Source organism: Mastomys coucha, unplaced genomic scaffold (assembly GCF_008632895.1).
Source record: "Mastomys coucha isolate ucsf_1 unplaced genomic scaffold, UCSF_Mcou_1 pScaffold4, whole genome shotgun sequence".
Classification (NCBI taxonomy): domain Eukaryota; kingdom Metazoa; phylum Chordata; class Mammalia; order Rodentia; family Muridae; genus Mastomys; species Mastomys coucha.
Genome location: NW_022196910.1, coordinates 14,150,024 through 14,164,463, shown reverse-complemented (window position 1 = coordinate 14,164,463; position 14,440 = coordinate 14,150,024). Strand labels below are relative to the sequence as shown.

The 14,440-nt window shown below is 40.5% G+C and overlaps 1 protein-coding gene across 2 annotated transcripts in view; it reads left to right on the top strand.

The window, feature by feature from the left end:
- Positions 1-904: 904 nt before the first annotated feature.
- Positions 905-14,440, top strand: part of Hcfc2 (host cell factor C2) — a 37,241-nt gene continuing 23,705 nt past the window's right edge. For both annotated transcript variants that reach the window (XM_031349303.1, XM_031349302.1), the window contains exons 1-7: positions 905-1,099; positions 2,737-2,885; positions 4,235-4,395; positions 11,013-11,221; positions 11,982-12,066; positions 13,838-13,944; positions 14,085-14,273. In XM_031349303.1, the coding sequence (XP_031205163.1) occupies positions 937-1,099; positions 2,737-2,885; positions 4,235-4,395; positions 11,013-11,221; positions 11,982-12,066; positions 13,838-13,944; positions 14,085-14,273 (1,063 nt within the window). In that variant the 5' untranslated portion in view covers positions 905-936. The remainder of the gene's footprint in view (positions 1,100-2,736; positions 2,886-4,234; positions 4,396-11,012; positions 11,222-11,981; positions 12,067-13,837; positions 13,945-14,084; positions 14,274-14,440) is intronic.

The following is a 14,440-nucleotide window of genomic DNA, read 5'->3' as shown; positions in this document are numbered from 1 at the left end:
GTCTTTTTGTCTAAGAATATTAACAACACTTAAAAAAAGAAACCTCAGCATGAAAATAATGATCTGCTCTGATGGTCAGGACTATCAACTTGATACTATCTAGATTTACTTTGGAGACAAGCCTATGGGCAGGCCTATGAGGTTATCTAGATTAGATTAACTAAGGTGGGAATAAATGTAAGGTTGAAATAAATTAAGGTAGAAATAAACTGGGCTGCCATTCTGGACTAAGTAATAAGGCAGCCCGGTTCCAGCATCCGTGGCTCTCTGCAGATTAAATTCCACCAGCCACTTCCAGCCAAGCCTCTTCATTATGATGAGCCTCTCAGTGAGTGGAAACAAACCATTCTGGCCTTCAATGGTTTTTGTCAGGGTATTTTTTTTTTTCACAGCAACAAGACATCTAATACACCTAAACGAACCAAAACTCATCTTTGGGGCTAACTTTTGCTGTCTAGGCCTGTCACCTCCAAATCTGAGCTGTTCTCAGGCCCTGCACTTAGCCATCATCCACCATCGTTGTCCTGCAGACTAGGGGACCCTCCTTTGAGATGACAGATTTGCTTGAGGTGCTCCCTGTGCCCTCAGCACTTGGGACCTACTTGGCAGCTTTTCTCCAGTGCCTGCGATAACAGTTTCCAGGGTGTGACGCTCCTACACGGAAGATGCTCCAAGTGGCCTTAAAAGACAAGGCTGTCCCTCCTCCCCGAACACCCCATTGAAATCCACAGAGGAAGAGGGTTGGCAGAGTTGGCGGGAGGGGTTCCATCTTGGCGGAGCCCCGAGGGCCACGTCGCCACGGGCTTGGGGGGGCGGGGCCCGCGGGTCACGTGCCGGGCCTCCCGCGCACAGCTGGAGGCGGCGCTCGTCCTCCCCACGAGCCGTGGGGCCCGTGGCGCGCGGGGCATTGTGGGCCGAGGGGCGGGGGTTGGGAAGATGGCGGCTCCCAGCCTCCTCAACTGGAGGCGGGTTTCCTCCTTCACCGGACCGGTGCCCCGCGCCCGGCACGGACACCGAGCCGTGGCCATCCGGGAGCTGATGATCATCTTCGGCGGGGGCAACGAGGGCATCGCGGACGAGCTGCACGTCTACAACACCGGTAGGCGGCGGCTCGGCGACCCCGCCTCGGGACCGCGGAGGGGGAGGGGAGGCGCGGCGGACGCGGGCCTGACAGCTGTCACCGCCGGGTCCCCTCTTCCCTAGCCCGGCAGGCGGCGGGGAAAGATCGGCCGGGTCGGCAGCCGGAGCTCGTAACCCTGCTGGAAGGTGTTCTCGGTTCCGCGGGCTGGACGTGACTCCGCCGGTAGACATCGAGACACCCCGGCCCATCCCTCCCCGCGGACCCGAGACGGCGGGTTCCACGGGCTTGGCCTCTCCCCCAAGACTGGTCACTTAAGGGGCGGAGATCCCGACAGTGTCAAGAACAAAACCCACCCCAAGCCGGGCCTCGGTGGTCTTTGCCTTCCCCCACACCCCTTCTTAGAACGTAGAGAGTCGAGGGGCGGGGAGGCTCTCCTGGCTGGCTCTTGAGCTTAGGTACACTAAGTACCGGGCGGAAGCCCGCAAGACTTTCTCGGTCGACAGTTCTCTAAACTCTCGGGCGAGGGAGTTGTGGGTGAACCCGGACTGGTCCCTGCTTAGCCGATGTACTGTACGTATATGTATATGCTCTGCCCTTCCGGGCTGGTGCTGGTCCTCGCAAAGAGGACTGTCATCGCTTAGGCACAGCTGCACAGCTCGAAGTGTCGCTTGTCAAGGGGGCAGGCTTTGACCTCCGTGCTGGTTGGAAGTTTATTTTCTCCACTTACAAGTTATCTAGCAATCATAGGAAACTAGTTAAGATTAGTTACCGAGTTTGGCGTCGATGGAGTTCACAGCTTACAACTTTTGATGAAACAACTTGATCACAATAGTCCTCTAAAAGCTAAATACAGTAGGAGAAATGTTGTTAGTTTTGACCCTCCCCAGAACTCCAACAGAAAAAGTTTTAAAGATGTTTGATTTGGTATAGTGTAAATACCCTGGGCTTAGAAGAAATAGAGTCTGTTTTGAATCTTGCTTTGGCAGTCGTTCTAAATCAGCATTAAAGTTACCGGTCTTTCTAAATCTCAGGTTTTCCACTTCTTTAATGGGGGGGGGGGCACTCAACAGGGTTTTTCTAATAGTAAAATGATGCAGATCAGGTTTTCTTTTCTTTTTTTCAAAACAGGGTTTCTCTGTGTATCCCTGGCTGTCCTAAGATTAGCTCTGTAGTCCAGACTGGCCTCGATCTCACATAGATCAATCAGCCCACCTGCCTCCTAAGTCCTTTACTAGGATTAAAGGCATGTGCCACCAATGCCCGCCCCAGATCTGGGTTTTCAACAGCAGCATTATTACATTTTGGGGCTGGTGATTTTTGACTGTGGATGCTACCTTGTATGTTATAAGATGCAGGCTGGCATCCTCAGGCTCAACCTATGGCTTGATAGTCGAACCTCCATCTCAGTTGTGACAACTAAAAATGATTTTAGACCTTGTAAAATCAATATTTTTGGGTGAGCAAAAGAATCCCCAATTGAGAACTGTTGGAATAAAGGATAGATATGCATGCATGTATGTATGTATTATTCTGTAAGTTTGTATGTATACATATATACTTTGATCGAATGTATAGATCCTTTGACTAATATATTTGTCACTCATGAAGAGTGGTAACTTACTTGTTATAATTGATTTTAATTTTTTTTCAACTAGTTACAAATCAGTGGTTCCTACCAGCTGTTAGAGGAGACATCCCTCCAGGCTGTGCAGCCCATGGATTTGTCTGTGATGGAACTAGAATCCTAGTGTTTGGGGGAATGGTTGAATATGGAAGATACAGCAACGAGTTATATGAGTTACAAGTAAGTGTATCTCACATTTATTGTTTCAGTCTGAAGAGCTAATGAAATTGTCTAGTTTTTAAAGAGATGACAAATATTTTATTAGTGCAGGAACAGTAACAGATGCTCTGTATCTTATAGCTGCAAAGATATTTCCACTTTTTCTGACAAGTCAAAATATCTGCTGTCTTAGGCGAGGTATAACATTTACAGCATAAAGGTATCTGGCCTTCAGCAGTACTTTGACACAGTTGTTCTTTAGCCTACAACACAAGCACCTCCCAACTGATGACAACAGATTACTGGACCCTGCCCCTAGGTGTTTGGAATCAGTATTGTCTGTGGTGGCGCCTGCACATTTTCATTCCTACCACCCAGACAGTGCTTGGAAAATCAGTGTCTCAGTATGAAAGGAATGGTCTCCTTTAACAGTGGGAACTATCCTCCTCCATGGTCATGCAGAGAGAGCTTACAGTTCCACCTAGGCTTTCTAAGTTTGACTTGCTTGTTAAACCAGTCAGTCCTTGTTGACTACTCTTACTATGTTCCAAGGGCCATCCATGACCATGAGAGTATCTACCACTAGGCATATGTGAATGGGCTGTGCTTATTTCCAAGCAAGCAACCATTTCAGATAATTTAAAATGGAGAAGATTCTCATGCCTAAAAGAATACATTTTAGAGTTTGGTTTGTTAAATGAGTTTTTTTAATTTAAAGGTTATTTAGCATTCATGGTTTATCTAATATCTAAAAGTAAGCTTTTATGAATTTCATCTAATCTTAAAGTTCTATATACAAATACTTAAATTCTTTTCACTTGGAAAAAATTAGAAGTGATAATACTCCTACTCATTACAAGCTTCTAGATTTGTCTGAATGTCTGTTAACACATACATATACACACATATATCCACATATATACGTATAGCTTTGTGAGACAGATCTCACTTAGTCCAGGCTGCCCTTAAATTCACTCAGTAGCCAAGGTTAGCTTTCAACTCCTGATCCTCTTGCCTTACAAATTCTGGGATTACCATAGCCAGCCTTACCCGGACATACATTTTACTCTCAGAAGTTAGCCACTTCTCTTGAATGATGCACACCTTTAATCCTAGCACTTGGGAGGCAGAGACAGGCAGATCTCTTGAGTTGGCGGCCTGGTCTACACAGTGAGTTCCAGGACAGCAAGGGCCACATAGTGAGACCTTGCCTCGACATATAAATCAGAAGTTAGATACTTTTTGTCATTTGTCCCCAGAGGAGTTTATTGGATCTTCTGATGGGATTCAGATGTATTGGTATGGTGTCACTGTTGAAAGTATAGAAATAGAAATGTTTCCTACTTTTATATGAATATGTTCTTTTTTAGGCAAGTCGTTGGTTATGGAAAAAAGTGAAACCCCAGCCCCCTCCTTCTGGTTTCCCTCCTTGTCCTCGGCTTGGACATAGCTTCTCTTTATATGGTAACAAATGCTATTTGTTTGGTGGTTTGGCAAATGAAAGTGAAGATTCAAATAATAATGTCCCCAGGTACGCTCTCTTCTAGACCAAGTGCTTATTTTATATTTAGGTTAAAATATTTTATCTTTAGTTACCATAAGGCTTAAGTTTAGATTTTATATTTGAAGCTAACAAGAAACACGTTTTTAAGTTATTTATGTTGTTTTAGTTCCTAGGGAATAATTTTCAAATTTTTTCTAGTCAGAAATAGTCTTATTAAATTGATACTTGTATAATTGTTTATGCCAATATCTTTGTATGTCTTGAGCTATAACTTACATTAAGTGGGTTATACATAATACCAAAACAATAACATGGTTATTTTAAAATTGGTTTTGTCTGAAAAGTTGGTATAACGTGTGGTTATGAGGTGAAAGGCATTGCTGTCATATTTCATACATTCAGTCGGCCATGTTACTACACCTGGAAATACAGTGACTCATGTCTCTTTATCTTTGTACTTGCTTTTTATTTATATTTTACTTTTCTATTTTTTTAACTTTCTTTTACTTTTTATTTTTTTTACATGCTCTTTTGTTTTTCTCCTGTGTAGACCAGGCTGGCCTGGAACTCAGAGATCTGCCTGCCTCTGCTTCCTGAGTGCTGGGATTAAAGGTGTGCGCCACCACCACTGTGTTTATTTATTAGGTTTTTCCAGACAGGGTTTCTCTGGAACAGAGTCCTGGCTGGCTATCCTGGGATCTTTTAGATCAGAACACACAGATCCTCCTGCTGGGATTAAAGGCATGCACCACTATACCCAGCCAAACTTTTTATTTTTCAAACCTAGCTGAATTCCTACAATTGTTTGGATGGCATTGTAAATGGGTTTGATCTCTTAATTTCATGCTTGTATTTTTTTTTCTTTTTTTGGTTTTTCGAGACAGGGTTTCTCTGTATAGCCCTGGCTGTCTTGGAACTCACTCTGTAGACCAGGCTGGCCTTGAACTCAGAAATCTGCCTGCCTCTGCTTCCCAAGTGCTGGGATTAAAGGCATGTGCCACCAACTGCCTGGCTCATGCTTGTATTTTCATTCCTAGAATATAACATATAATTGACTGTGTGTATTGACTTTCTGTCTATAACCTAGATGAAATAATTTCTTTTTAATCATTTTCAAGTATTAAAAATTTTCTTTTGGACTCTATAAGCATTCTTTAAATAAGAAAACATTTTCTTTCATATGTTACAAATATTTTTTTCTGTTTTTTGTTTGTTTGGTTGCTTTTTTTGAGACAGGGTTTCTCTGTTTGGTCTTAATAGCCCTGGCTGTCCTAGAACTTACTCTGTAGACTAGGCTGGCTTCTAACTCACAAGGGATTCACCTGCCTCTGGCTCTCAGGTTCTGGGATTAAAGGAGATCGCCACTACTGCCCAACTATATGTTACAAGTTTTTTCTAGGTCTTTGCTTTAAACAAGTTTGTTTTTCTAAGTTTTACAACATTTCCTTTTACTATTTTGTGATTCTCTATCTTGGGTAAGAAGACAGATTATAAAAAATAATATTTCTGTAATTTCTTCTAGTACATTCATTTTCTTTTTACATTAGTGTTTTTGTAATTACTCTTGTAAGTACTACAAGGCTTTCTACTCTTTTTCCTAGTTCAGTTCTAGTAATCTCAAAACTGAAGCAAGCAATCTTTTGTCATCTTTTTAAAAATAAGACCTCATATAGCTCAGGCTAGCCTCAAACTTGGTGTGTAGCTAAGGATACCCTTGAATTTTTTGTTTGTTTGTTTTGAGACAGGGTTTCTCTGTGTAGCCCTGGCTGTCCTGGAACTCACTCTGTAGACCAGGCTGGCCTCAAACTCAGAAATCTGCCTGCCTCTGCCTCCCAAGTGCTGGGATTAAAGGTGTGCGCTACCACTACCCAGCTACCCTTGAATTTTGTGTCCTCTTGTTTCTATCTCCTAAGTGCTGGATTGTGTTATATGTAACCACACTGAGTTTGTGCAATGCGAGGGATTGAACCCAGGGCTTCATTCTACCAACTGTTCACTCTAGAAAACTATCCTACCAACTGAGCTGGAACTCCTGGTGGATTGTAATTCTTTTTTTTTTTTTTTTAAATTTATTTATGTATATGAGTGCTCAATTTATACGACAGAAGAGAGTGTCAAATCCCGTTACAGATAGTTGTAAACCACCCTTTGGTTGCTGGGAATTGCTTTCAAGAGCAACCAGTTCTTGTAACTACTGAGCCATCTTTCCAGCCTGGATTTTAATTCTTTTTGGTTTTTCAAGACAGGGTTTCTCTGTATAGCTCTGGCTATCCTGGAACTCACTCTGTAGACCACGCTGGCCTCGAACTCAGAAATCCACCTACCTCTCTGCCTCCCAAGTGCTGGGATTAAAGGCGTGTGACACCACTGCCTGGCTTGGATTGTAATTCTTAAATAACTGTTTTTTTTCCCTAAGATTTCTGGATTTACAAACTATACTTTGTGAGCTAAACTCTCTTGTTTATTATTTTTGTTAGTAGAGATTTATTGAAGTAGTCATGTCAACATTAATTTAGTTATTGCCTTTACCTTTATGTTAAAACAGCAGTTCACTTCTGTTCAGTCTGCAGCACTGCCAAAACACCACTCCCCCAAAAAATTCTTAGCAGAGTTGAATAGTTTCAACTGATTTTAAGACCCCCAAAGTCTAAAATGCTTACTGTCTCTTTATAGAAAACATTTGCTCACTTCTCCATTACATTTAATTCCTTTTCATTGATATATTTACCTTTCTGTCATTTATTATGGCATTTGCTGTCAGTTCCTGGCATATGTCATTGATAAGGAATAAAAACTTTTTTAAAACTTATATTTTTATTTAGCTTTATTTTTCTCTGCTTTAAAATAATTTAAATTCATTTGTGATGATGAATTTACTGTTTCTTTAATACATTTTTTTTTTTTTTTTTTTTTTTTTTTTTTGGTTTTTTGAGACAGGGTTTCTCTCTGTAGCCCCGGCTGTCCCGGTACTCACTCTGTAGACCAGGCTGGCCTCGAACTCGGAAATCCGCCTGCCTCTGCCTCCCAAGTGCTAGGATTAAAGGCGTGCGCCACCACCGCCCGGCAATACATTTTTAAATTTCATTATTAATCTCTGAAATGTGAGCTGTATTTATTCCTAATACCTAGTTACACATAACTTTATTGTTACCAAATTATTTCATGGTTTGCTGAATTAACATTGCTAGCATGGTATACGTGTGTGTGTGTGTGTGTGTGTGCAGATACATATTTCAAATATATATATATATACACACACATATCCACATACATATATATACACACATATATGCACATATACACACATACATTTATACATACACACACACACACACACACCGTACCAGTGGAATTCTTCTGTGTTAAAATTTGGTCTTAGCTGGGAATGGTGGCCATGCTTTTAATTACAGCCCCCTGAGAAGCAGAGGCAGCCATATTTTGTGAGTTTTAGGTTACCCTGGTCTACATAGTGAGACCCTGTCTAAACAAGCCAACAAGCAAACAAACAAAAACTTGATCTTTATCTGTGATGTACATTCATTTTTTTAGTCATGTTTTCTCTTTTAATATTGCTTAGGGTGGATCTTTAAAATAAATATGTTTCTTACTTTATATGTTTGATGTTTTGCCTGCATGTATGTCTGCACATGTATGTCTAGTACACGTAGAAGTCAGAAGTGTTTTTCAGATCCCTGGAATAGTTGGTTGTGAGCCTCAGTGTGGGTCCTCTGGAAGAGCATCCAGTGTTCTTATTGCTGAGCTCTGTCCAGCCCTAGAGTAGATCTTTTAAAGAACTAGTTTACTAAATGCTTTCCATATAGAGTGCCTTCCTCATTTTCCATTTTTCTTATTTGCTTTTGATTTGTTGTTTTTGTTTTCCTCTGTTATATCTGACAATTCTGTTTCACTAAGCTGTCCAGAAATCATCACACTTAAATGGAAATTATCTTGTCATTTTGGGAATAAGTTGGTATTTTACTGCTATCGTTGGTATAACTGCCACATGGACTTTTTTGTTCTTTGATAATTATATAAAGTCACCATGAAACACATGAAGCTTCAGCAGCCTCTTTTTTTTTTTTTCATTTTTTTTCTCTTCTTCACTTCACTTGAAACAGTTCAAGTTTACAAAAGCTAAAAGAGTAAAATACCCGTGGGCTCCTCACCAGCTTGCTAATGCACTGGCACGTTTGCTCAACTGCCCTACCTGCACACGCATACTTTGAAGTTTCAGGCATCTTGAAACATTACTCTTAAGTTTCTCAGAATGCCTCTTTTAGATTTTTGTTTTTCCTGAGAAAGGACTTATCTGCCCTGGCTGTCCTGGAACTTGCCTTGTAGACCAGGCTAGCCTCAAACTGACAGATCCACCTGCCTCTGCTTCCTGAGTGGTAGGTTAAATGATTTATTTTTAATTATGTGTATATGGTGTGTTTGTGTGGACCTGTGCATGTGAGTGTAGATGCCCAGTGAGGCCAGAGGCATTGCCTCTCCCTGAACCTGCCATTAGGTGTTTGTGGGCCACCGGATAAGGGGTGCTGGGAACTGAATTCATGTCCCCTGGAAAAATAGTGTATGCTCTTAATCATTGAGCCATCTCTCCAGCCCCTAAACTTTGAAATCTTGTGTTCTGAAATGTTTTCCTTTCCCTCCTCATACTTGAATAAAATATTAATAGGAGCTGGGCAGTGGTGGCGCACGCCTTTAGTCCCAGCACTTGGGAGGCAGAGGCAGGTGGATTTCTGAGTTGGAGACGGGCCTGGTCTACAGAATGAGTTCAGGACATCCAGGGCTACACAGAGAAACCCTGTCTTGAAAAACCAAAAAAAAAAAAAAAAAGTTAATAGGAAATTGAATGGGTTGGTACAAGTGACATTTTGGAATTGGGAGATAGCTCAGCAGGCTAAGCTCTTGTCTTGCCATTTGGAGGACCTTGAGTTTAGATGCCCAGAAGCTACAATAAAAAAAATCTTGTAATCTCAGCTGATAGGAGGCAGAAACAGAAAAACTCTAGGCAAGAGTTTTTTTTGCCAAAACAAACCAAGTTTCAGATTCAGGGACAGACTGCCTCAGTTATAAAAGGCAGAGAGTGATTGAGGGGGACACCTAGTGCCATTCTCTTGTTTATGCATGTACATATATATGTGCCCACATGCATGTGTACCACATGTACATGCATTTGCAAAGAAAACAAAAATTGTGTTAAAAATATGTCACAGATTAATGAAAGTTTTTTAAGAAAAGAAGCTGGTTAGAACAAATTTAGTGCCAGTTTCTAAATTAAAGACATGGTTTAGGACATTGCTATGATATTTTATAGTATGCTAAGAAGGCTGCAAAGCAGTGTTTATTCCAGATAGCAGTGGCTTCAAATGTTTGCCAAAATAGTGTCCATAATAACTGTTCTGGTACCTAGTGCTGTACAATAAGCGAATGATACAAAATAGCAACTTTTATTGTGTTCACAGACACTGTAAGAAAGATGATTAGGGCACCGAAGAGATGGCTAAACCCTTTAGTGAGAAAATTTAAGTGGTTATCCCCACATCTGATAGTTAACTAAGGTAGCTGAAGGATAGATTCAACTGGGCTATCGCCTAACAAGCCTACAAATGGCTATTTTTTGAGACAGGATCTCATATATAACCCTGATTGGTTTTGGACTATGCATCTAAGAGTAGCCTTGAATTTCTGGTCACCCTCTTGTACCTTCTGACTGCTGAGATTATAAGCATGTGGCACTGTGCTTGGGATGTGCATTGCTGAAGACTGAACTCAGGGCTTCCTGCATGCTGGCCAAGCACTCCACCATCTGAACCCTCAGATGGCCATTTTTAGATGGTGGTTGAGAGTTCCACAAGCAGTATTATAGTAAGGATGTATTGGCTTTTTACAGCCCAGCCTTGGCACATCTTGTTGTTCAGAGCAGTCACAGACCAGCCTAAAATAAAGGGGCGAGGAACCTCATCACGTGAGGGAAAGAATGTCAGATGTTTGGGACTGGGTTTTAAAGCCACCACTGTTGTCATTGATAAGAGTATGGGCCAGATGCTTTGTGTCTTCACTTTTAAATCATAGCAGGTGCCCAAGACTTAGTAGAGTTTGATAAGTGTATATGAAGTGAGTGAGTATCTGGAAGTTTTGCTTGCTTAGTGCCTTTCTGTACTATGTGAATTTTTTTACAATAGGCATATGGTAGACATTTTTTCTTTTCAAAAACATTGTGTGTTTTCTTGTGAGTTTACTGCACTGTGTGTGTGTAGGTGCCTTTAGAGGAAAGAAAGGGGCACCAGATCCTCTGTAACTGGAGTTCCAGGTAGTTATAGCCACCAGATGTCCGCACTAAGAACCCAGCTTGAGTCTTCTGCCAGAGCAGTAAGCGCTCTTAGCTACTAAGCCATCTCTTAAGCCCACTTTTCTTTTTCTTTCCTTTTTTTTTTTTTTTTTTTTTTTTTTAGATAGGGTGTTTCTGTGTGGTTCTTACTGACCTGGAACCCATGGTCTTCCTGCTTTAGACTCCTGAGGGCTGAGATTACAGCTATGTACCACTATGCTGCTGGCATATGTTAGACTTATGAATCAAAATAAAAAGCAAATAAAACATATATCATGTGAATGTTTTAATTTCTTTTGTGATATTCTAGGTATTTAAATGATTTCTATGAGTTGGAGCTACAGCATGGTTCTGGTGTTGTGGGCTGGAGCATCCCAGCCACCAAAGGCATTGTACCTTCTCCAAGAGAATCCCATACTGCTATTATCTATTGTAAAAAAGACTCTGCGAGTCCTAAGATGTATGTTTTTGGTGGAATGTGCGGTGCTCGTCTGGATGACCTTTGGCAGCTTGATTTAGGTAATCTTAATTTGACTCAGGAATTTCTTATGATTAGTACAGGAACAGTTTTAATGTATTTAATTTTTTTTGTTTAAATATTTGTCAGGTTGCACTAAGATTTTAGTCAGCATTTATAGTCTTAGGAACAGATGAGACATAGTCAATTATTTTGAGCAAAATTGCTACCAATTATGGTATGGTAGTAATTTTCCTCCTTTAATATCGCCTTAAGTCCTAGTTTGTCTAGAATGGTCCAACTCTGTGCTTATTGTTCTTTGTAACTGTCAGTAGTGCTCTCTGTCATGCAGAAGTATCTGGTTAGGTTGCTCATTTGTATGGTTACCCTCCCTACCTTCAGAAGTATGGCTTTCACAACATATGCTAACCAGTGGGAAACCCTGAGGGCAGCTCTTTCTGAAGGGATTGTAGAAGCGAGCAATGGGAAATGTGCTTCTCATTGTTGACTCTCTTATAAATTGTGCTCTTATTTAAAACTTTAAAATCAGAAATACTATTTGTAACTAAAAATGAATAATGCATTAAGCACAACTTTCCAGAATAAGTGTTAAATTCAAGTATAAATAGATTTCTGACCAGCAGGTTTTGTGGTGTGGATGAATTTCATCAAAAACATTTGAAACATTTTTGATTTATTTTGATTTGAACATTTTTGTTTTATTTTGATAAATATTTCTCTTGTTCTATTTTTTAAGTGTGTAAATTGAGATGATTTGCTATTATTAGATCAAATTCCTGATTTGCTTATTTTTATTTCCAGAAACTATGTCATGGTCAAAACCAGAAACTAAAGGGACAGTGCCACTTCCACGAAGCCTTCATACAGCCAGTGTTATAGGAAACAAGTATGGCTTTCTTTTGTTTTTTGTTTTTTTATTTTTACCAACTCAAAAGATTCATACAAAAAAAGTAAAGATGCTACTTTCTTAGAAATAGACTACCAAACTTAATAGTGCCTCTGTGTGCTAAAGTAATCTGTCTTTGGGAGCATACCGAATCTGTTAGTACTGTCTATGATACTTACTTAGCTTCCTCTCTGTAACTTTCCTGGTATGGGTGTCATGACCATCAGCAGGTTTTGGCAAGCTGCTTTGTCCTCTCTGTGGTTAGATTCCCAGCAGCCACATAGTGGTTCACATCTATTAGTAACTCCAGTCCCAGGGAGTCAGATGCCTCTGCTGGCTTCCTCAGGCACAAGGCACACATGTGATGCTTATGCATGCATGCATGCTAAACACCTATACACATGAAATAAAATATGTTTTAAAAAGAATTCTCTCATTAGCAGTGTCAGCCTGGGAGAGCAGGCCTAAAAACAAGGTGGACTAAATTCTCATACAATAGCCAACTTTATTCAGAGCACTAGAAAGTTTATACTGTGAGAGTTAAGAAGAATCACATAAGTACTCAATCACAAGGACAAACCACATGTGGCAAAACATATTTTTTTCATACAGGCATATGAATAACAACAGCTGAAGTAAAGTGTCCGCTACACCTGGAAGGAGCATGAGCACACATGCCAAGAACAGTGTGTGCTTTGAAGAAACTCAAGTCTCAAGACTCTTGTTTTCTTGGAGTTTTCTCACACGCACTCAGAATTCTCACACTGCTCCATTCCTGGACTGTGTTCCGACAAGAATCTTTGGGTGCTGGGGAAAGTTTAAGCTTATTTATTTATCTGTTTTAACGGTGCTGGAGTTTGAACTGAGAGTCTTACACATATTTCATAAATGTCCTACCACAGAGCTACATTACCAAACCTTTTTTTTTTTTTTTTCCATTTGAAGATCAAGTTTCACTGACTTACCCAGGCAGGCCTCAAATTTGTGATCTTCCTGCCTCAGCCTCCCTAAGTAGCTGAATTGTAAGCCTGCACCATCAGGCCTGTTGAAGCATGGTTTCACCACAGCTTTCCATGAAGTTGGGACTATAGACTTCATAGCCACACCAGGCTTAAAGTTGTTAAAGCTAAGTAATAGCAGTGACCAAAGTTATGTGAAATTTCACCTTTTTCGGCCATTGTTTTAGCTACTTTTTGTTGATGTGATTAAAATACCCTGACAAGAGCAACTTAGGAAGGAAGGGCCAGTTCTGTTCATAGTTTGAGGTGATGCCTACCATTTTGGGGAAGTCTCTGTGTCTACTGTCAAGAAGTAGAGAGAAATGGGTGCTTGTGTTTTACTGGGTTATACGGCACTGTCTCAGGCATATTAAAGTTCAGACATTTGTCACTTACATTTACTTGCCAAAGTACAATTCCGATTCAGCACTGCTTTATAAAACTATCGGCTTTCTCTTGTCACTGTTGTGCTGCTGTGGCAGGCTTTTGTTTCATTTCCCAGTGTGCCCTTAAACTCATGGGCTCAAATAATCCTCCTGTTTGCTTAGCTTCCAAGTACCCATGACTTCAGATGTGTACCATCCTGGCTTAAATGGTAACACAAACCATTTTACTCATTTTCTTATTTATAGAACACTACCTTTACAGTATGGTAGGGACTGCATGGTTCCGAAGTTTAAGTCAACAAATAAATTTATGTTTTTTCGTAGTATTTCTGATCCAAAAAGTAAAATTAAATCACTTAAAGTTTTTGGTTTTCTTTTGTTGTCTAGGATGTACATTTTTGGTGGATGGGTTCCACATAAAGGTGAAAACACTGAGAATTCTCCCCATGATTGTGAATGGAGATGTACCAGCTCGTTTTCTTACCTAAATCTAGGTGAGTCTTCGGAAACATTAATTAATTTTTTGGAAAAATTAATTAAATAACATCAATGTTCGGAAACATTGATATGATGTTAATTTTTGTTATTGTGCTGCTTAAGAGCAGTAAAGTCATGGAAGTTCCTTTCTTTTTAGATACAGCAGAGTGGACTACTCTAGTATCAGATTCTCAGGAAGATAAGAAAAATTCAAGGCCAAGACCGAGAGCAGGACACTGTGCTGTTGCAATTGGCACTCGATTATACTTTTGGAGTGGAAGAGATGGCTACAAAAAAGCACTTAATAGTCAAGTCTGCTGCAAGGACCTTTGGTATCTTGATACCGGTAGGTAAGAGTACTTAATTAAGTTCTAACTATAGGAGTTGTGTCTGTCCAATGATTCAAAGTGGATATAATTTCTTCTCTTTCTTACAACTAGAAATGAGTGCAAGAAATAACTACTCCCCACTTCCAAGGGAGTCTATTACTCGCTCTCTCCTTGAAGCAGTGCT